General features: G+C 40.7%; 1 protein-coding gene across 1 annotated transcript in view; it reads right to left on the reverse strand.

Annotated features, from left to right (window-relative positions):
• LOC145999023 (guanylate cyclase 32E) overlaps positions 1–24,123 on the reverse strand; it is a 511,534-nt gene that overhangs the window by 186,528 nt on the left and 300,883 nt on the right. Inside the window, exon 6 of the mRNA XM_083135915.1 lies at positions 20,243–20,490. Coding sequence (XP_082992041.1) covers positions 20,243–20,490 — 248 coding nt within the window. The remainder of the gene's footprint in view (positions 1–20,242; positions 20,491–24,123) is intronic.

The following is a 24,123-nucleotide window of genomic DNA, read 5'->3' on the forward strand; positions in this document are numbered from 1 at the left end:
AATTGTTTAATGTAATTATTAAACTTGTATCAACAAGTTAAACACACAGACTATATAGAGACAAAGCCCTTTAAGTGATCCTTTAATTAATCGTATTTACACAAAACGTATGCATGCCTTGTACGTCTTCAGTTACTCGCTTTTCAAAATATGAATACTATCCGCATCAGAAATTCATTCTACACTATCGCATAGAGGCCTTACTCACGTCAAAACTTAATTAAATCGATGATTGTGTATAATATTGATTCAATGATGAATTGTGTACTAGGTTATCACAGTGGAACGAATTAAACTTGTTCTTTGCTGACACACAAGTAATTATAGTGTGGACGAATGATGAGGAGCACGTGTATTCAAAGTATCAACCAGAGGCGTCTCGTGAACGCATGCGGGAATGCTGCGCATGCGTCAATTGTGGCGAAAAAGACAGCTTGCTCAGCAACGACATTCATGAGCGTTTCTACATTCTAATCTCTTCATATAGGAGAAGTATTTATTTTACACGAGAGCGCTGAACTAAGCTTATATTACATTTCTTTGATCTGAAGTGAAAGAAAGTAATAATTCTTTTCCCACAATTGACACATGCGTCACTTCAGATCCAAGAAATGTAATATAAGCTTAGTTCAGCGCTCTCGTGTAAAATAAATACTTCTATATGAAGAGATTAGAATGTAGAAACGCTCATGAATGTCGACGCAGAGCAAGCTGTCCTTTCCCAAAATTGACGCATGCGCAGCATGCACCGCATGCGTTCACAAGACGCCTCTGGTATCAACTATAATTTACAGAACAACCTCAAGGTTGCAACACTGATCATGTAAACTTCAAAACGCCATTTTTGTCATTTTAAAGATGGCGCCCTCTTCACACCGTTGCACCAGTGAATAGCAGTGGTTTCTTGCCCTCTGGAAGCCTGGGCCGAATAGAAATGCTATGGCAAATGAAAATTCAATTTCTCTATGCATGCTTACCAGACCAACACGCTTATAGTCCGTCCCAGCTAACTGTGGAGCAGGCAAACGAAATTAAGTCTCTGCGCAAGTAGTGACGCGAGACGGCTTCACCAATGAACACGTGAGAGGAACGGAATTGCGTGGAGTGGGGGAAATCGACTGAAGTTACCAGCCTTCCCATCAGCGTCTTCTGCTTCGCTCTGGCCAACAGATTTTCCTCGTTTCTCTGACGCTGTGCCCGGCCTTGCTCCTCAGTTAGCTGGAACAGGGTATAGGGCGTAGTGGCTCACGAACGACTGCACGTCCATCTCAAAGGTTTTTCTCCAAGAGGTATATGTCGCCCCCCGTAGCAGAGTGGTTAGCACATCGCGCTACGACGCCAGGGGTCTCGGGTTCAAATCCCGGCCTGGGCATGGGTGTTGGTACGTGTCCATCCATCAATTTCATTGTATCATCACTCATCCCCATCTTCGCAATTAGCCAAACGTGGCACAAAAGCGAAGTAAAATAAACTAAATCAATCCACGACGAAGAATTATATGTAGGTCATGTCTATGTAGATGTCTACGTTAAAATTTCATTGACTTACGCAACCATACATGAAGAAATATACTAGATAAAAAATAAAGATAAATTAAAGTTTTCATTTCTCTCTCTCTCTCTTGATCACCCTGTAGATGTGAAGACTCGAACTTAATTCAGCTGCAGCCGTGACGCACTGCAGACGACCTCCTCCCCCTCTTCTGATGGAAACAGACCTCTGTCAAGAAATATGATGGTGGTTTAGCATACTCTGAGGATATCTAGCAATTTGCAGTACGGAAAAATAAATTACTTCCACATTTTAAAATTACCGCCGCAGAAGTATGTCTGCTGGAGGAATGCATAATTGGACCCTTGACACCTTGTGGCTACCGTGGAATCTCGTTAGTAAAACGGTTATCACTCTCATTAGTAGTTTCAGGCTTTTCTGAAACTTTACAGATTTCAGACTCAGAAGTCATACTGGCTCACAATTTTGAAGTTTTCTGTTATCATTATCTCAGAAACCACTATCAAATTGATCTCCTCCATAGCACATAGGTTAATGTTATTTTTATGATCAAGAGGTACCGTGTTCGATTCCCGTGTGGCACTTTTACTGGTTGGAATCTTCCTGTAGATCCAATGGGTGATTAGTCCATATTTAGTACAATGATTTGATTTCTTTTCACTTAGCGTCGCTTTTCTGACACTTTCAGCTAATCGCGACGATGAGAATGAGTGATGATATGATGAAACTGGTCGACACAGACAAATAACGCCAAGGCGGGGATTCCAACCGGGACCCTGGAGTCGTAGCGCGCTGTACTAACCACTCCGCCACGAAGGTACGGTCAATAAATAACCGGATGAATGCCGTGAAAAAGCGAAATGAAGTGACAGAGCGATGAAACTTACGGAATATGTAGGCCAGGCTGGGGTACGCCACATGTCTGCGAGACGAGTTCCAGACCGCGTTACTAGGTAGTAGCAGGGATGGATTAAGACGAAATTTTGCCTGATGCTTGAAATCTTCGGTGAACAATAAACACAACGACGTTATAGTTCCGTCACAGCGCAAGGAATAATAGTAACTTTATAATAAGTAACGCTGTGTCTAGGCGTCCGGAATTGGGGCTCCAAATTTAATTCTAAGATTTATTTTCAGGTTAATATAGCAAAAGAAAGCTGTTCAGCTTTTTGGAAAAATTCTCGTCTGTTTTCATCTGGGCCTATTTCAGGAATGGGCCTAATGCTGCAGCATCAATAGCGCACACCTTAATCCGGCCCTGTGTAGCAGCACTGGCACGGAAGGGAGGTTGTGTATGGCGTCAGTGTCCGGTGCTACAAAGGAGGTTCAGCGATCCGTGATACAGTTTTCGACTGTTTCCTGGAGCGCATTGTGGCAATGGACGAGATCTTGCTCACTTCTTTCTGTCGCGTTTACTCTTTGGCGTAGGTATACCACCGGTTAACGCCATGACTCACCTCACTCAATGACTGACTGGCGCCTTGGGGGCAAATTACACATACACAATATTCCTTCCGTGTCAGTGCTGCTACCTAGTAACGCGGTCTGGAACTCGTCTCAAAGACATGTGGCGTACCCCAGCCTGGCCTACATATCCCGCAAGTTTCATCGCTCTGTCACTTTATTTCGCTTTTTCACGGCATTAATCCGGTTATTTATTGACCGTACCAAATATAGAAGCACTAGGGCATAAAGGACAAATTTTAGCCTACAGAAGACTAGTAGTGCCATAACTTTTTATGTACCGATAATATTGATTTAGTTTATTTTACTTTGCTTTTGTGTCACTGTTGGCTAATTGCGAAGATTATGTACTAATGAAAATCAATACTGAAATACGTACTGAACTCCCAGGGACCATTAGACATACTAAGCCTTGCACTATAAAAGTGTTTAGAAATACATCGTGAACAAAATGCCAGATAATGATTGATAATTGATTGATATTTCTTTATCAGGCAACATCTCGTGAACAATAACATCTAAAAATGTAAATGTGGGTTTCTAATTTTAGTCCACGGCTACGAAATAACCAGGGTAGTGTCAACATGGAGTCAACTCAATAAGAACATTATCACCTTATCACGGCTAAGCCGGTTTTAGACCAAAGCATTTCCTTTAGTATTTTGTGCTAGCATAATGCTTCCAAAAATCTTATAGCAGATAGTACGTTACACGCAAGCATTTCATGTAACTTTTCGGCTAGCTCTTGCGATCACAATGTATAACATATACAGCATGAAAGGCACGTCGAGTAACGCCATCTATGCTGTGTGCACGGTGTTTACATTTGAAACAACTAAAGTATTCTTTCATACGTGTACAGTAAACGTTGTAAAGTATGTATTTAAGCAGCGCCATTCTTTTGTACCTAATAACGTTTTATACGAAACGTTATTCCTCTCGGTTGAATAGTTATCGGCTTTTAAACATGTGAAGTGATATATTGTTCACATCTCACGCGGCCGCCATTACAACTGCACGCGTGACCTAGATGTCGCTTCTGATTGGTTATGCTACTGAAATAGGACGGGTTCTATCCTTGAGAAATGCCATGAAATATGCCATGGCATCTGAAATGCCATAAGATTTTTCACTTTACACGGTAGGACTTTGGTTATGGCACAAATGTTAAGAAAAGTGCTAAGGAAAATGGTATTGTCTAAAGCGGGTCTTAGAATATAACTTACTGTCACACGCGTGGCTTGTCAGTAGGGAGAGGAAACGCTGCTGCTGCCATCTAGTAGAGGACGTTGGGACTATGACCTACGGGACAGCAGCGACCATTCCGCGCTTACGTTACAAGTAGAAATGCGGCGCTTGACCAATAAGGTGTTCGAGTTTGATGCGATGAGTTATATCCCCCAAGGAAATACACTCTGTCCCGTGTGTCTCTGGAGCAAGCGAACGAAAACAAGTCTGCGGAAGTAGGGACTTGAGAGGTCTCGACCAATGAACTCGTGACGGGGGGAGTGAGTGCAGCTACCAGCCGTTTTGAGCAGCGCGCACTGCTTTGCTTCTCCAACTCGCTCTTTCCCCTTCTCTTTCGTTATGCGCGACCTTGCTTCACAGATTCAAGAGACCGAGTATGCACTCATTGACTTACTGCGAGGGATTTCACATTTCGAGAAGAGCATTGCCCTTACTTGGAGGAACACGAAACTTAGTTTCTCGTTGTGGGATTACCACCTCATCACCATGCGTAACATGTCATTTCTCAAGGGTTTAGATTAATCATATACCAACCTTCGCGGCTCGAAAACCATTAGGAACAGAAATGTGTTTCGAGAAGTTGATCGTGGGAAATGTAATGCATGTCTTGTATTCATGGTTTGCTTACGCCCAATATCCTACATTCCCCATACAACGGACCAATGGATTGATTGCCTAGCGATACCTACACGCTGTTGTTCTTTCTCATTGCGTCACTGCTCCTTCAATCTCATTACACAGATGCGTTTTGTCCCGGGTATGGGAATACCTGTAGCCAACATTCGTTGCCTACATATTGGAAAGGGGAATTATGGTGCCCCAGGCATCGACACGATTATCATGTCTTGTACATAGAAATCCGTTTGAGTATGGATAGAAAGGCTTCGATATATAGGGGTTTCATCTGGTGTGTACCCTGTACACCTGCAATTAAGTTTGAGAGTGGTACGGCTGCTGTTCGACGTGGGTTTTATCGCTTGCATAGCTGGCAGCAAGCAATATAATTTGGGTACTGGAATAGGAGTAGGGTGCCCGCAAGATAATTTCTCAGGGGGGGGAGCATAGGCATAGAAACTTTTATTATTATTTTTTATCATTATTATTACTATTATTGCTATTATTTTCGTTATTATTATTACTACTACTTTACAAATCATAAAATTCAAATTAAATTGTATACAAGTTCAGATTCGAGCCTGCCATTTTCTTTCAATAAACATGTATCACTTTGTTGATAAACAGTTCTTTGACTTTTTGTACTTTTTCACAATGCACAGATATTAAACAGAGATCACTTAATCTACTGTCCTTCATGGTATTTCTGATTTATGTTCTTAAGTGCCGAAGGCTACTATAAAATAATAATAATAATTATTATTATTATTCGTTCTACGAATACTGACACTTTACCTCATTGCCTCCTTCACATGAGCTACTTGAAAAGATGTTTAAACTTTACTAACTTTTCTTTGTTATGTTTTCTTTTTAAATACATACATACATTTGTAATTCCCACATTTTGTAATCTATATACAATTTGCGTTATAAATTCATGTACGACAAAAAGCTGTATAGTTAGAAAATCAGTGTAAAATAGACTAAGGTTAAATGTAACCCTACTTCTAATAATAATAATAATAATAGTGGTTGCTGGAACTTACGGCCTGCAAGTAACAGAAAACATTTTTATTTATCAAATATCTCTAAAATTTCACCATTCGGACTGCATTAACTCTTTCCAGAAATCTCAAGGGGGAGGAAGTGCCCCCTCTGGCCCCTTCCTGCGGGCGCCCTTTGATTTTGGTTGTGAACAAATATTAAAATAAGAAAGTTATTGACTTCAAATTGATTTTGACAGCAATGTACTGATAACAAAAGCTAATTTATTCAGAAGATTGTAAGAAATTACTTCAACGGCGGTGAAAAAAGTTCCAGAAGGCGAGTGTTCTTTCGAAGATATTTATATATATTGTTTATTAATGTTGGGTGATTGATTGAGACAGTAATGACCTTTCAAAATGTCCCTCTACATCGCAATTTTCCCCTTTAAATAACGACTAAATTGTTTTTGTTAGAGTGTGTGTATGTGTTCAACCTCATAGACAGCTCTTACAAAATACTCTTGCCAACAATGCACTAGGAACAAATTTAAAAAAAGGAAAACTAAGAGAAATATGCCATGAATAAAACACAATTAAGATATTACAAAGAAAGATCAACTACCCGCCCACTGCCGACCTTAGATCAACCAACCCGGGAATCGAACCCGTGTCTCCTGCGTGGAAGTCAGATATCTTACCGACTAGACCACACAATCTAGCGTTGTCTTCTGCCACTTTTGGCCAACCGTGACAAATGGTGATTGCATGTAATCTCCGAACTTCGCGATGAAGAGAGGGGAAAATGTGGGCTTTTCAAAATCAGTCCATGCAAGCGACCGTTTTCTTTCTTGTAGGCAACTCTATATGGATGCCCGAGGGCGGGATTTGAACCTGTGACTTTCTGACTATGACTGCGTACATGCAGTGGGATCCATGAGTATTACCCTGAAAATTGTCCATCACCATGTTCGCGCACTTTATTTGACCCAATAAGAGCTTCAAGAATTAAAAGAAAACTCAAAACAAGCTGTTGACAACTTTTGCACCAGCACACATAAAAATCCATCGCTTAAAAACAGACAGAATGTAAGAGAAAAGTTAATGAAAATAGTCATGGACAATTTGCACGGTAATACTCATGGATCCCACTGTACAAGTGTCACATTTAACCATCCCGAAAGAGTTCAAATGTAAGTACTAAAACTTTGTTTCAGTTCACCGGAAACCAAACACGGAACGCCTGGAATATAAGACGTTAAAAAAATAATAATCTTGAGATATTTGTGTAATCAACAATTTCATTGCTGCGGACTCTCTTACCGTACTCGTGGAGTGTTCGATTTACGATCTGGACACCGAAAGTTCCGATTTCGAAACCCAGGCTGACCATGTCTGTCTGTTTGAGTCCATCTATACTGTTAGCATACAAAGGCAATAGCATATGTTGCACTAATCTAATAAGGTAGGTGAATCAAAGGTAGCCCTAGTTAAGCTTCTAGGTCAATGAACGCATCTTTAATGAGAGATAAATGTCTGAAAGTAAAAGATATAACTCCTATACATAATTAACAACGTGTACCAAATGGGTACTTTGTAACATTGCTTGTAACTTAAAAAGAAAATAATTACAAAACCGTTACATCTGTAACCAAGGTGGCCCACGGCTTATATAGTTGTGCTTAGAAAATGATGCTTGTGCCCAGGGCCGGATTAAGGTGGGTGCTATTGATGCTGCAGCATTAGGCCTATTCCTGAAGTAGGCCCAGATGAAAACAGACGAGAATTTTCCGAAAGCTGAACAGTTTTCTTTTGCTATATTAACCTGAAAATAAGTCGTAGAATGAAATTTGGAGCCCCAATTTCGGACGCCTAGACACAGCGTTACTTATTATACAGTTACTATTATTCTTTGCGCTGTGACGTAACTATAACGTCGTTGTGTTTATTGTTCACCGAAGATTTCAAGCATCGGGCCAATTTCGCCCTGCTTGTGCTCAAAAAAACATATTCGTGTTTATTGACGTTTCTACATCTTATTAGAGAAAATTGTTGGCGTCAAACTTTTGATTGTTGACATGCATTGTAGACAGTAACGACGACCTCCGTGGAAGACGGGTCTCTACGATACCAGGGATTCACAATAACTTAAATAAAATGGCTGCTGGCAGCCTGAGACAGTTTGTTTTGTCCATGGTGCACTGAGGAGCACTGGATACATTAATGTAGCGCCATCTGTTAGCTGTGTTAAATACTAATATCATTTTCGTAAAGTGGTCCATTTTGGGAACACTGGCTACCTTTGGCTCACCTACCTTATAGGGCTAACCATTGTATTAATGGAATCTTACGTCTGTAGCTGTAATAGCTCCTGAAATATTGATGTCTGACGCCCGCCAACATTGCTAATTACCCCGAAAGAGGGGAGGACAGGCTCCTAAGTGTTGCCATCCCATTAATAACTTTTCCGCCAGATTCCAAAGCCGAGAAGGAAACTCCCGTTCGAGCATCGCTTCCCCCTCGAGGCCAGTGCCCGGGGGGCGTCGAATGACGCAATGAGGCGTCCGCTCACCTGACGCTACCCACCGTGCCACCTGGAATCCGTTTTGGCCTCAAGTCGCGTCTAATTTTGGCGCGCTCACCGACTTGCCAAAATTCAACTTCGCGAGGCATTCTCAAACGTAACATTGCTACTGATATCCCACTCTTCATTTTACTAGCCGAAGGGTGCCTCCAAAAAGTTATTCATACAGTTTTCAACGATGAATTGAATTGAAAGAATTTCTCCCCTCCAAAATCATCAATTATTTTAATTTATTACTTGATTGATTTAGTTCATTTTACTTCCCTTTTCTGCCAATTTTGGCTAATCGCAAAGATGAGGATGATTGCTGTTGGATAAAAGAGATGAAGGGACAATCACAGTTATGCCCTTCTAAATCAGTCGTGATAAACTGTGGCTGACAAAACGCTAAAATATGTGACTGATTGGATAAAGTGACACATATTTCAACTGTCCCACATTATAAAATATCCCACTTTATGCGAACAGGAGTGTACAAATGGAAGTGAGCGTACAATAGGCAGAATTCGAACCTAATTAACTTGAAATTTGAAATTAGGAAAATTTGCTATGCTATTAATATGTTTCTTAGGTATGAGTTTTGTGTGTATAGTGTGTGCATAATCGACTTGTTAAAAATGTACCTGTAAATTGTTTTTGATTTATTACAAGTTAATGATTCAACAAATGTCTGGTGGTTTGGTGTTCATGCTTATAGTTAACCAATAGAATAAGAGAAAAGGGTGGCTATTGACTTTATTTATATACATAATGTAATAGGCTATTGACTAATATGACTAAACATAACCTATGCTAAGGCTATAGGCTATTATAGTACCGTTATGCATCATTTTGTAAACAGATCACTTTCTGTATATACACACACGTACACACAATATACCTAGGTATACAGGGTGTACCAAAAGTCACATTACCCCCCCCCCCTTTGAATTGTAGACAAACCTGCAAAATGTTATTTTAACAGCATGCGTATGATGAGAGGATGGTATAGCATTAAATCAGACCAATGACCACTATTTACTCCAGAGGATCTGTGTGCACACCGCCATTTTAATGGCACAGTATTATTCGCCTCCAAGTGCGATGTGAAATCCTCCGTAACATAAGATGTCAGATCTGGATTTCGGGGAGGCCATTTTAAGATAATTCCTCAATGATGTGTTCAGAGACAAACGGATTGGACGAGGATCGCCAAAGTTACCAGCACCCTTAAAATGCCCCCCCCCCCAATGTCCAAATCTAACATCTTGTGATAATGCGCTATGGGGGCACATCAAACATAAAGTCGCCCATAATCGTTATCAGACAACTGAGGAACTTCAAGAAGCTGTTCGCAGTGCGTTTGCTTCCTTCACGTCAGCCAAGTTACGGAGGATTTCACATCGCACCTGGAGGCGAATAATACTGTGCCATGAATATGGCGGTGTGCACAAAGAGTAAATGGTGGCCATTGGTCTGATTTAATGGTATACCATCCTCTCATCATACGCATGCTGTTAAAATAACATTTTGCAGGTTTGTCTACAATTCAAAGAGGGGGTAATGGAACTTTTGGTACACCCTATATATATATATATATATATTTCATTTTCTTTATCCATTAAGGACAGCTATTTTCCAAATTTAGTGTTTACGGTGATGATCACGTATGACAGACTGGTTTTCTGAAATTTTCCTCAATTTGCAATATTTCTCTTTCCGCTTAAGTTAGGCGAAATGGGAAATAGGTGAAACAGGAATTCCTGTTTCGCCTAAAATGGCGGTTGGGTCACAAATCACATTACTGAATACTGAAAATCCATTAGGTGGAACAGAAATACACGTTAACTCTAGAATTCCATCCGTCAGTCTGATGAGAGAACACGCTGATGTATCACGAGTCATAATAACAGAACAATGACTGATGGTTTATAACGAACGAGATATAAGCCTAAGTTTGTCGCTTATTACTGTAGAATGATGAAGGCTGTCCTTGATAGCATAATAGTAAAACTGTAGGTCCAGTCACACTTAGCCAAAAATTGAGGCTGGAATGGATGATACTGATGGAAAAAAAGCACCAGGTATACGAACTAGAGAACCTTGATTCTTCAAGGCATGGCCCATGCAGTCTGGCGTTGTCAAACTCTGCTCTTTTGATTCACTCACAATATGAAGACCAAAGAACCGGCATGTTTTCTGTACTGCTGCAGCAGTACAGTGTTTTTACTCTCAACTTACAACGACAGGAACGAAACAATTGACTATCGCCGACTGCGTAGTGTTCGGAAAGTTACTTGCTTTAAAAAGTAACAGAGTTACAGTTATTTCCACAGTACTTTCCACTGGAAATTTTCTTGCAAACAAATCACACAAATCGAGAGACAATTATGAGGCCACAGATGAACAAACTACAGAAACTAGACACACTTGACAGTACACAACTGACAGCAATAGGAAATAATCCTCTCAATCTCACCTTCCTGCTTCTGGGAATTCCACCCCTCTTCCGAGGTATGCATATCGCTTTTGAATTGAGGACTACCAAAGGGAAGATGAAACATGCGATAAACCTGTCACTCAGAAATGCCTGGAACCCAGAGCCTACCGACTGGCCACATACAGGAGACAAATTTAGTTCAACAACTTTCTCTTTTCCTCTTCTATTGTTTGCAGGAATTAATGTAACAAAGGATGGACATTTGTATCGAAGCAGAAACTAGTAAGTAGTTTATCGATGGTTCTGGTTCACTTTGAGTCCTAAATCACCAATAATTTACGGCACTTATATAGCAACTTAAGGGTCATGAAGTAACTGTAAAAATAACTGTAAAAGCAACTGTTCAAACCTTACTTCTATTGAAAAAACTAACTCTGTTACAGTTACATTTCTTCAAAAAAGTAACTATTACTTGTAACTGAGTTACTAGTTACTTCCAAACACTGCGATACTGCGATTGCGTTCTTTGGTTGAGGAACACTAGCGGTTATCCCAGCACAAAATTACCTCCGCGCTCACAGTAGATATTCCAAGAGTAGTCAAAATCAAGAAGGTATGAATTGAAATGACACACATACACACACACGCACACGCTTCTTTACTGAAAACGGAGAGATTCCATATTCAGTTTTCGAGACATCGTTAAGACACAAAATATTAACAGAGAGAACGACTAGGAGAGGAAGAGGGAAGTGTGTGAGAAAGAAAGAGAGAGACATAGAAAAAGAGAAAAGAAAATCAATCAACCAGTTTGAGAAAGGAAAAAGGAAAGAAGAAGAAGCGAAAGACAGAGTGAGAAAAGAAGGAAGAAAAGGAAAAGAAATAAACCAGTGTTAGAGAGAATGAGAAACAGAAAAAGAAGCGAAAGGAAGGGTGAGAAAGGATGGATATTAAAAAAAAGAGCGTATGATAGAGAGAGAGGGGGAGGGGGAAGAAGCGAGACTATGAGAACTAAAAGAACTACACAAAGAAAGGAAGTAAATAAGAACTGCCTAACTCTCTAGCCTTCTTAAACCCACATGTTTGTGGCTGCAGCAACACAGGTCTTCCATCTGTCCCTATCCTGAGCAAGATCTATATAATCTTTCCCATCCCTACCGATTTCCCTTAGGTCCATCTCAACGTTGTCCGTCCATCTTCGTCTTGGTCTTCCTACTGGTCCCTTACCATCAGGTTTCCCAACAAGAATCCTGTAAACTCCTCTTTCCTCTCCCATTCGTGCCACGTGGCCTGCCCACCTAAGTCTTCTTGATTTAATCATTCTAATAATATCTGGAGATGAATGCAAATTATGTAAACTTCTCCACTCACCTGTCTCCTCATCCCTTTTAGGTCCAAATGTTTTTCTAAGGGCATTATTTTCAAATACTCTTAATTTATGTTCCTCTTTCAGCGTAAGGGACCAAGTTTCGCATCCATATAATACTACAAGCAAAGTTACTGGCTTTTCCTGAATTAAGTCTGCTTTTTATTTTCTCTTTAATATCATTTTATTTGTTAGTATTACTCTTAAACAAGATGAAATATATTTTTAGGTTGAGGAACGGAGGCGAGAATCTATGAAGAAGGCAGGAGAAATGCAGTAAATAGTAGTAAAGGAGGTTAGTAAGATGTGTCTATATTTTAAAGTTTAGAAGTGGTATTAATGAAAGTGTTAATTGTTAATAATAATTAATGTCGACAGGGCCCAAAACAAAGGAGAGCCTAGGGGCCCAAATTTTATAAATGAACCCCTGCCACAATATTTGTTCAGCGTTTCCTTTTTATAGAAGTTCCTTTCAGTGAAATTACCCCGAGACCAACCCTCGCAGTAGTCACCCTCGGTAAAGTGCTGGGAGTGAGTGGGTGGTGGCTGTTACCGTAAATATAAAACACAATCAATCAGTCCAGAAATGGAGAAAATGGGGGAAGGTTGGGGGGGATAAGAGGACAGCTACGCAAAATGCCCGCGGGATATTTTTAACGCCACCGACACAATTTGAAGAATGAAACAGTCACGTGACGGCAAACCTGGCTACGGCGAAAGAGTCGCTGGGAGTAGATCTAATTTATGAGTTAGAGTCCAGCGCAGATAATTCTGCCGTGCAATGCGCGACAGAACTAAAGAAGCAGTGTTGCTAATGGAGCAGATAGAAAAATCGCTGCGGTGCGCCGATGCACAGCTGATACGTACAACAATAAAATTAGAGAATTCAGGTCTATCTAACGTTGAGTTTTAAACGTCATGCATTATACCAGGACTAGGATTAATATGTACTAACAAGTGACTATGTATGTAGCTACATACATATGGACTAAAAATTCGCAAAATATGAACTAACACATAAGTAAAATTACCAAAAATGCTGCAAAGAAGACTTCTTCATACGATTCCTTATTTGAGTGATTTCAAACAAAATAAAAAAATATATATATTATTTTTCATTGCATTAATGCACTGGTGGCGTTCTAACTTTTCACTCCCAAAACCCGTATACACTGGTATGGAACTGCAACGGCAGATAATAACATGCCAACGTGTTAAACCGCTACAATTGCACCATAACACTCCTCCTGAAGCAGTATTATTATTTCCTCTCTGAGATCGGCGACAGTCGGTTGCCTTTGTTGTACATTTACAAAGGATGCCGGCTTCCACAACAATAACAAGTACATATACTGCCACTAGACGATAAGCTGCGCGGCTTTTTCTTTTGTTATGAACCAGGGCCGGCGCTAGTCATTTTGCCTCCCTGGGAGGTGGCGGCAGATGCCGCTCTATTTCGACCCCCCCGGTCATTACGCAGCAACGGAAAATTGAAAATCAATATATTCCTAACTAAAACATCAAAATATAAAATAAATAATGAGACTTCTTATGCTATTTCAATACTATTCAGCGCAAAAGAATATCTCGCTCGATCACAGTTTTCAATAGGCTTATTTTTTTCTTCTCTTCAAATTTTGCCGCTCTGGGCGATGGGACGGTTCGCCCTCCCCTTCCGCCGGCCCTGCTATGAACTTGGTCACCCATCAAAGCATGGCAATTTTAACACAGAAAACAATATGTATCGCATTAAGCAGCAAAAATGACAGCCTCCTCTATGCAATTTCTACAAGAACACGTGCCGGAGCCAGAGTTGAAATGATGTTGGAGCCACATAATTTATTTATTTTGAATAATTCCAAAATTATGAAATATGAACAATTTGTTGCTGCTGTTCGCTGCTCTCTTGCCAAAATGCTTTATTGGGATGCTAACACCATGACTGGCTTCCTCCTTCATGAACTCGTGCACGTTGCTTAGAATTTCCCGAGCTTGGCTATGCAAGGTTTTTGATTTCAACTTCGACAGAACTGGAGGCATTATGGAATTTAACGTTCATCAGCAAACACACACTTTTACATAAACACACGCAATACACGCACACAACGTCAAACCGGTCAAATACTTAGTATAAAATAAAAATATGGTGCTTCCAATCCAACAAAACTCACCGCCACTTTACCTGCTTTCCCCTTCCGTGACAGAAATAGTGCTTCATTATTACAGTTGGCAACACTAGTTACTAGCTAGCCAATGAACATGCACTGCATAAAAGAAGCAACGACTCCGCCGTGCTATATTGCCACATTGCCGTCCCTGCTGACCGGTGGGAACCGCGAGCTGGAGCGCTGTTCAATTGTTTTCAATGAAGTTTGCGCGAGTGTGTCCAGGAATGGAATGACAATATGGCAACAATAGCGAAGGTTTTCGAGCAGGGTAGAACACGTGATGCTAAGAGAGAGGGAGACGAAACGAAAATACGTTTCTACGCAACGGCAAATTTACGTGTGTGGCACTTTCTACGGTCCCTCTACTTGCAGTGTTGCTAACCTCTAAAGTAAAAAAAAAATCCCTCCAGCGGTAGGAAGATTTCTCCCACTTCAGCAAATCTTCTTTTGTTGGCGCGATTTGTGTGTTTGCGCGCGCGCTCGTATGAACAGATCAGAATACCTGTTTCACGCAGGCTCAAAAATGACCGTTTAATAGCGACACGTTACCGTGATAATCTTTTCGTCAAATTATCGTTATTATTACAGCACTGTCTAGCAAAATTTGTAGCACATGTAAGGAATATCGTTAGTCATGATTTTGTTTTCTGTTTCTGAACCAACGTTGTTGCTACACACATACATCGGACGAATGGAGTAAAATTTTACGTTTTAGTGTGTTCCGATAATGATGCTTTTCCTTGCCAAATACAAATCATGAAATGTCTATCCAAGCTGTGAAGCTAAAGTATGGTTCGATTCAAAGTGTAATATTCGAGGTCCTTGTAACTCCAGTAATTTGAAAACAACTTGATTTCACTTCATATATTACCCACACCTTCCACACACACACTTCGCTCTTTTCTGCCATTTTTGGCTAATCGCAAAATGATGAAGGGACACTCACAAAGAACACCCATGCCCAGGATGGGATTCGAACCCGGGAATGTGCATGGGTGCTAACCACTCCTCCGGGGAGGCCGGTACATTAGGTAATAGGAAAGAAGGGTACATAGCCTAAACCTCGCTGTGGAAATAAGGCGAAATTAATAGATAAAGCAAATAAAACTTTATACATCATATTCATTTCCATTTGAGATTAGACATATGAATTATATGTTGAGGTAATAATAATAATAATAATAATAATAATAATAATAATAATAATAATAATAATAATTCCTTTATTTAGCGGGCGAAGTTCAGTCGTAGGCTGCTCTACCACCTAACCTTGTCATGAGCTACATAAGAGTTGTCAAGAGCTACATAAGAAAACGTAAGAAGCTAAACAAGCAAGCACATATGAACTTCTTGAAATTTCCCTCCGCCATGTTCGAAATTCTTCCCTCTAGAGAGAAAAGAGGCCACACCTGATTTTCCCTTCCATTTCGAAACACTGTTCCCGTTTAGGAGAACCGCCGTAGACATCTTGACACAGACAAATAGCCTGCTGACTCAAAACTCTGCGAGGGGCATTCATATCCCGTGCTGCCACCTATCCACTCCAACTTGAAACTGTTTGCAAACTTGGCAGCGATTTGCGACGGGGGAGTTCCTCGTCTTCCCTGCATTTTATAGCAGTTACTTTCCCCGCGGATGAAAATGAGGGACGTAAAATCCTGTATTTGTAATCTCGCTTCTCCATCAAGTTATGAAAATACTGGGTTCTCTCTTTCTTTGGCGGATTCGCAGGCCGAAAGAGGAGTTGGCGAAAGTTGAATGTAGGTGGCGCAACGGTAGCAGAAACTGTGGCAGAATTTTAAAGGCTGGTTTGAGGATTATGTACAAACGTTTTTGGGATTCTTTTTGCACTGGATTCTATATCATCTTCGACCAAGTAAGAAAGAACTCTCTCTCTCTCTCTGCTGTGTGTGAACAGGTTAAGAGAAAGAGTGCATGTGTGTATGTGTGTGTGTGTGTGTGTGTGTGTGTGTGTGTGTGTGTGTGTGTGAGAGAGAGAGAGAGAGAGAGAGAGAGAGAGAGGGGGGAAGGGGGAGGGAGACGTTTTTCAAGCACTCTAGGCGTAATACACAAATATTACACGTCTGATTGCTTCGGTAAAACACAAACGCAACCTGGGATAAATAAATAAGAAACTACTTACAATTTTTCGATTTCAGGCTTCAGCCATCTTCTTTCAGTAGTGGTCATGATAATTTTTTACCTCATTCTTTATTGATATTTTTTCTTTCCAGAATAGAATACAAGTTGACATAATTTCTACAAAGTTTTACATTAACAAATTTGAATAGTTTTTACAATATTGTCTGATTTTAACATATTACTGAATAACTTGAAATAAAATAGGTTTTAAAAAAATCGCTACTATGTTGGGATATGGTTTGCTATGGTGAACAATAGATGGCTCTGGACTTATGAGTATTATTCTATCATTTTTCTTTATCGTTTCTGAATGTTGTACTGTGGTAGAAATGAGTTAATATCTTGATCTTTTTTACAGAATATAGGATTTTATTTAAAATTGAGAAGATAAACCACATGTAGGAAGATAACAAAGTTTAATTTCTAATTGCCATAAAGAAATCTTGCCAAATGGCTCCCAAATCAATATAATTTACATATTGATATAGGGTGTATGACAGGGGGTGCTCGTTCTGCGGCGCAGATCGTATGCGCAGTTGTCCGTGGATGCATGACGTCATCGTCGAAACGCTCGGCACGGAAAAGGCTGGTTCCTTATGCAAATATTGAGATATTTGAGAACGAATATCTTCTAAAATATAGTAGCAGGGGAAAAGTTACAACTTTTACTGTAAAGATTCATCCTTTCTAATCAATTTATCACAAAGTTGATTCAAATGTGTAAAATGGTTTTCAAGAAATCGTGTTACAAAGGAACTCCTGTTTTGTTATCTCCAGGCTTCCAATGTAAGGGAGTTTTAACTTAAGCGAGTTGGATTTCTTTTTGCTCTATGTTTTGAAATAAGATTATTTTGTTCTTGTCAACTGAAATCATGCCTAAATGCTATGGAAAGCTGCGAAAACTATTATCAGAAAACTAACGGAAGAAATCTGAAATATCACAGCTCATTGATATAGAAAATGCGGGATTGGCCATTTTTGTGAAAAGGGCATTGTGCGAGATCTAAAAGCAGAACTTTTTAATATTGTATGTAAATGTAAGGGTGTAATAAACGTGACTGCTTCCCGTAAAATATCACTGCACTCTCCACGTTTCTCTTCTGTCTTTTCTTTGGCGCCGTCAATAGCTTCAACACGTTGTTCTTTTTTTATATATTTGTCACATATTTGTTTTAATTAGTATTCTGCTCGTTCCGCTACCTGAACGCAGCAGCTAGGGCTCAAAGGGCAGTGCAGTTACACCGGAAGAAGGCTCGGAAATGGCAGGCTTCAGAAGTGAACTCATCCAAATTAAATTAAACAGGTATGTGCTCTCTCTAAATTTAAATCATAGTTTACAAATAATTTGATTATAAGTTTTAAAAGTATCTGTTTTATTTAATAGCGTATTAATTGGTGCATTCTTCTCCAGCATAGCTATAGGCAGCGACCACACTACAGGGGGGAGGGGACTGGAACGCCCCCTATTCTCGTTCGACAATATCTCTCTCTCTTATCTGCCCCCAGTAAAACGACAAAAATAAATAAATAAATGAATGCTCTTTTAGCCAAAATATGCATTTTTGTGTCGTATGTAACGGAATAATAAACATGATTGCCCCGGGAAAATATGATTTACCCCTCCATCTTTACTATTGCGCCGTCACTAGCTACAACATATTTTGATTTCTATTGTTCCCACATGTTTATTTTAATTTTAGTATTGTGAATCATATTCCACTGCGTTACCTCACGTAGCTACCCCCCTCACACACACGTACGATTTCAGTTGTAAGTTTTAGACTAAGCTTCTCAAATGTCCACTTATATCTTTGTATTCTTGAGCCATTTAAAAAAAATCATTTCGCCTCTTCTTCTGGACTATTTCATAGCAATGTTTCCCCACTGGAAGCCCGTTTGCAGATCGAGATCCGGGGCTATAGCCTTCCCAAGCCACCGACCCCTCCACATACTCTCTTGGCCTCATGAAAGAAAAATAGTATATGTATTTCTACGAAATATTAATTTGACTTCGCAGTTTCTTTTTTCGAACAGGAATAAGTTTTAAATTTTAATAGCTTATAAATTTACACTAGCAATTTTGAGTAAAGGTTTCGCGTAACCCTAAAAGTACATTTAGAGACTGCAAGGTCAACTCTGGACATTTTAGATATATTATTAATTTTCATCACGTCTTGTAATAATTATTTGTTACTTCAATAACCTCCTCGCAAATGTTTTTCGCATATTAAAACATAGATGCCATTTTCTGTTTATTTCCTTGTAATGCTGACCTCCGTGGCGAAGTGGTTAGCACAACGCTTTACGATGCCAAGAGCCCCCAGGTTCGAATCCCCGCCCGGGCATCGTACTTTCCTTTCTTCAATTCATCACGCATCCTCATCTTTGCGATTAGCAATAAGCGAAGTACTAAAATAAACTAAGTCTATTAATCAATTATTTTTTTAAACTCTTGAATTCTTCTTTAGCATGCCACGTTTTTGTTAAATTTATATTACGATTTGTAAAATGACGAAATTCTAAAGGAGAACACGCAACTTTCATTGTAGCGCATCGGTCAGAAAGTTTCAGGAATATGGATTTTCAAAATACATTTTTTCACATGTACTTTGCCCCCTTTTAAAAGTAGCGCGTTTTCAATTATGTTACTAATCATTAAAAGGATGCCTCAATACCATCTTGGAAGATGACAATTAATATTTTCCCCTTCCTAAAAGTAATAATATACTTTCGCTCTCTGAATCTCCCATATAAATCCTAGGAGCCATCTGCTTCAGACGAGCTCACTGCTTCTCCAGTGACGTCACGCGTTCGTGCAAGATCGGCAATCTTCGGATGGCTTTACCTAATCTCTATGTACCTTGGGTGCATGAGTATTGAAAAAATAAAGAGAAAGAAGGGAGAGGTGTGCTGGAGAAGGGGAGAGGGAAGATAAATATTGTGAGACAGAGAGTTGGAAAAAGAAAAAGGGAGAGAGAGTAGTTGGAAAGAGAAAGGTGTTGGAGTGAAAGAATACCATGAGAGAGATGAAGAGGAAAGGAGGGACAGAAAGAGAGTGCTAGAGAAAGAGAGGGGGAAGGAGAGAGAAATAACGCGAGAAAGACTGTGAGAGAGAAAGATGAAAGAACAGAGAGAGACAGGGGAAGCAGAAAACAAGAGTAAAGAGGGTACGGAGGAATATATACTAGTGGCAGATGAGGAGGGAAAACAGAGAGAAAGAGGCCAACAGAAAAAAATAGAAATGGAAAGATAAATACAAAACGAGAAACAGAGCCAGGAGAAAACAATAGAGTAGCAGAAAGAAAAACGGTCATACAGAGAAAGAGCAAGTGACACACACACGCGCGCACACACGCACAGAGAAAGTGAAAGACACATAGAGAGAGAGAAAGAGATGCACAAAGAAAAACTGAAATAGAGAGAGAGGAAAAACCTAAAATGGAAAACCAGAGACATTCACATACCGAGAAAGAAATAGAGAGATATTGAGATGAAGAGAGAGAAAAGGAGAAGATAAGAGATTACATTTAGTTGGAAGTTTATAAAATAGAACTGAAGTTACTTGCTCCACAACGCATTTAAAGCAAAATCTTTCTCCCTATCTTTTTAATTTGAACAAACTCAAACTTAAGCATCACATGCAGATCAATAGTTGCAGCGGATAAGTTTATCCAATAAAAATCTCAGTACCGGAAAATTCAAACTCAATAATAATAATAATAATAATAATAATGAACTTACCTTTTTCACCCCGCCGATCGCATCTAGAGGGTTGGGATAATAGAAGGGCCCTTTCTTCATGTATTCGTTGACTAGGACTGTGAAGTTCTCGTACCCCGTGACAGGAGGAGTCCCGACTATCCCTATGAAGTTCTGGAACGCCTTCTGGAGGACGGGATCGGAGTCGTCCACGAGGAGCCCCTTCAGGTACTTTCCTGGATTGTCCGAGTCGTACTGCTCGATGTCTACCCCGACGATGAAGTACTCTCCTGAGAAGAAAGAAGTGCATCGTGAGAATGAGTCTGGAACGCTTTGGTTGCAATGATTGATTGATTTGCTTTATTTTACTTCGCTTTTTCTGTCACTTTTGACTAATTTGCGAAGATGGGGATGAGTGTGTCACGGTATCTTGTGACATGCTAAACGCAGTTCGATATAAATTATTTTTTGTTTATTGATTCATTTTATGCACAAACAAGAAAGTGTGAGGTTTGATTTTATTTTTGTGAATAAACTTGTATCCGAGCCAGACGTCGGGAGTTGGGAGATGGGGTTTTTCTTGAGTGACAGCCGCCGCCTAGAACATGACATATTTGCACCAACGCGGAGATAAGGAAAGATTATTTTCGCCGCTACCGGGCTCGAGTCGCAGCAGGCGTTCGAACCCATGTTCACGGATGACCAGGAGAACCAGCTGGAGCCCAACTCTGCAAGGATCCAGGACGCGTCGCTGACCGCGCCTTTCAAGACAATGGACAGAGGTCATTTCCATCCCCTGAGAAAGCGAAGCCAAGCCACTAGAGCGTCCTTTTCAACGGAAGAATTCGAATCTCTTATATATGCGGTGCTACCATCCCAGAAACAGTTTTTACCCGGATTTCACAGAGAGAGCATCTCCGCGCTACACTCTCGCGTGATCATTGTTTTGTGTCCGTGAACTTTGTTTCCTTACGTACTGTGAGCAACTTGCAGATAGAGAGTTACCAGTGTGCGCCTTATTTTGGTGAAGATTACGCGGTGATTTGTTTTTGCCAAGCGTGGACTACATAAGGATGGAGGGCTAAAGAAGATAGAGAAGGGAGGCCGTCGCTTCCCTGACACCCGCAACGATGCATCGCCATCTTCCGACGAAGCCAGTCAGCCAACGCCAAAGCCGACACCAAAGCCAACACTGCCCAAAGCCCGAAGGACGTTTTCAGAACGACGCCGATCGAAGCCCGTCACCGGAGAGAGAGATTGAAGGACGACTCCAGAACGACGCCGATCGAAGCCAGAGGGAGAGATTGAAGGACGACTCCAGAACGACGCTTCCAGAACAACGCCGAATCGAAGCCCGCCACCAGAGAGATTCCTGACCGGCGCGTGACCACGTACACCCGACGCTAGTGACAAGAGGAACGCCCGAAGTACTAAGGAGGTGCAAGTACACCAGATCGTCGCAATTATTCTTCGTCGCGATCGACCTCGGAGGACAATTTCGCCACAAAGGAACCGTGTGCAAGTCTCGCGTCCAGGAGAGATGAATGACCACGCCATGTAGCAGAGTCTGGTACAGTATACTTCAGAGGGTCTAATATCCATGTAAACGTGCGTCGTTAGTATCAACACCGTACAGTTAACGCTGAAGTCTCACTTATTAGCAAAGTCACTCAGGAAACCCCGAAACTAATTTCCGCGTCTGATAATTTTTGGTATTGTTGTAAAAAAAGGGTTATTTCATGTTCAGACGTTCTAATTTAATTGCCTGCATTCAGCGTTAGAAGCTCCATTTCATTTCTTTAATATTTAGTGTAAATTGTCAAAGTGTGCTCCATTTCTTGTGTAACCGACCGCCCCGTCGCCCCATTTAATTTGTCAATAGTTGACTGATGAGTCCTTTTTAATTGTGGAAAGCGTAGTTGTTTTTATTGCAAGGTCGTGTGCGTGAAATAGTATTATTTGTTGCATAGTGGTTTTTAAGGTAATTTTTGCTCGCGCCGACGATTGATTAGTGTATTCCGGCAGCTGGAGCCAATTAAGTTTTTGCATCACTATGTAATTGAGTAGTTGTTCTCATTGGACGAGAGAGGCTTGTGTGTAATACCCCCGTCCGAGAAACTTGTATAAAGTCGTGCTTACGACTCGATGCACACGTTCATTCGAACGAAAGATTTAACCACGCCGACCCAATTGTCTTAGTCAACCGCTTTCCGAGGGCTGGCACTTAAGTTAATTTAAAAGAGCACAGGAGCTGGCAGACAAATGCCCTAAATTCACATAAAGGTTTAAAATTAAAAGGAATGGTATGTTAATGAGATCCATGATTTGTATCCATACTTCACATGTAAAAATACCTCATGTGTGTGAAAGAGAGATAGAGTGAATGTTGTGAGAGTGAGGAGGCTTTGTAAACAGTTGTTGATTGCAATATTTTTTTGTTGTTACAATATATATTCATTTTTTTTACCGTTCGTCAGTGTTGTTATTTGACGTTTTTTCAGGTACCAGATATTATGCTATTGGTGTTTTATGATTGTTCGAATCTACATATCAAAGGTAAACAAAACAGTGTAACTTTTCAAGGTATTAATCTCCGCCTCGCAATAGTATGACAATAAACGACCGTCTCAGTACCGAACTTGATAACTGGACCGTGAGTCACGACCGGTTTCCCGTACACATAACGACGTTTGGCCCCGTGCCGGGGTATGATTGACACGTCATTTCGGGGAACGTGAGTGCACTCGTTACAAGTGATGATATGATGAATTGGTGGGCACTTACAAACATCCATGCCCAGGTCGGGATTCGAACCCGGGACTCCTGGCGTCGTAGCTCGATGTGCTAACCACTACGCCACGGGCGTAGTGGCGTTGCAATGACAGCCCAGATATCACAGAAAACTTGCTGCAAGATTGAATCAAGTTTGCCATGTCCACTATTGATTAATTGAATTAAAATTGTTGGATGGATCGGCACAAATGTCAATTTTACACCCTTTAATGTGTACGGGAAATATCCCCTTACAAAAGAGGTGTAAAAGGACTTTTGAGAAAAATTTAAAGTGCAAGGTTGTAAAAAGGCCTGCACAAGACAAACACAACATATTAAATAAAAAGTAAAAACAGACGAAAAGTTCTCTCTCAGACAGTGAAAGAGTCCCTTCTTAAAAAGCTAAAAACATTTCCTAAAACGGTGTCGCCATCTCTTAACGGGGATGGCAAACAGTTTGGAAGATTAAAAGTCTGCCTGAGGAAAGCAAAACTGCCACATTCAACAAGAATATGCCGAATACTTAAAACGACATTACGAAGACGACACATCGGAGGGCCCAGCCCTTGCAATAAGTGACCATGTGTTAGACGGCTGTGTCCGATACGTAGTCGAGTGAGAAGAACTTCTCGAAGAGAGGGACGGGACGAGGAACGCCACGCACCTGTGCTGTACTCAAAGGCGTGAAGCGTGTTACCCGTTCCCGAATCCCACTCTTCCTGACAAGTGTCAAGAAGGCGACGACGAAAATTCTGCAAGCCCCCAGCTGGTATAAGGTGGATGAGAACGTCGCCATCTGCATCAGCAGACTTGGCGGCAGCATCGGCTGCTTCGTTTCCCTTCACGCCCACGTGACTAGGGGACCCAGAAGAACCATGTCAAGCGAAGAAGCTTGAAGCAAGCTCTCCATGATAAGCTGCGAGCTTGATGCAAGCTCGCACCCAGCTATCTAGCTACCATAATCGAAGTTGCAGCAAATTTGCCAAGGCAAGTCTCCTTAAGTTTGTCACAACTAGCTGTAAACTATAGTTGTAGCTGTAGCCTCTCTGTAAAGCAAAAGTGCTTGAGAACACTCACTTGCCGACTGCCACTTACATCGAACTTTCATCCAACTTGCCACATCAAACTTACTTGCCACAAGATTACGTGCT

The sequence above is a fragment of the Lepisma saccharinum genome, chromosome 14, assembly GCF_977018435.1.
Source record: "Lepisma saccharinum chromosome 14, izLepSacc3.1, whole genome shotgun sequence".
NCBI classification, from domain to species: domain Eukaryota; kingdom Metazoa; phylum Arthropoda; class Insecta; order Zygentoma; family Lepismatidae; genus Lepisma; species Lepisma saccharinum.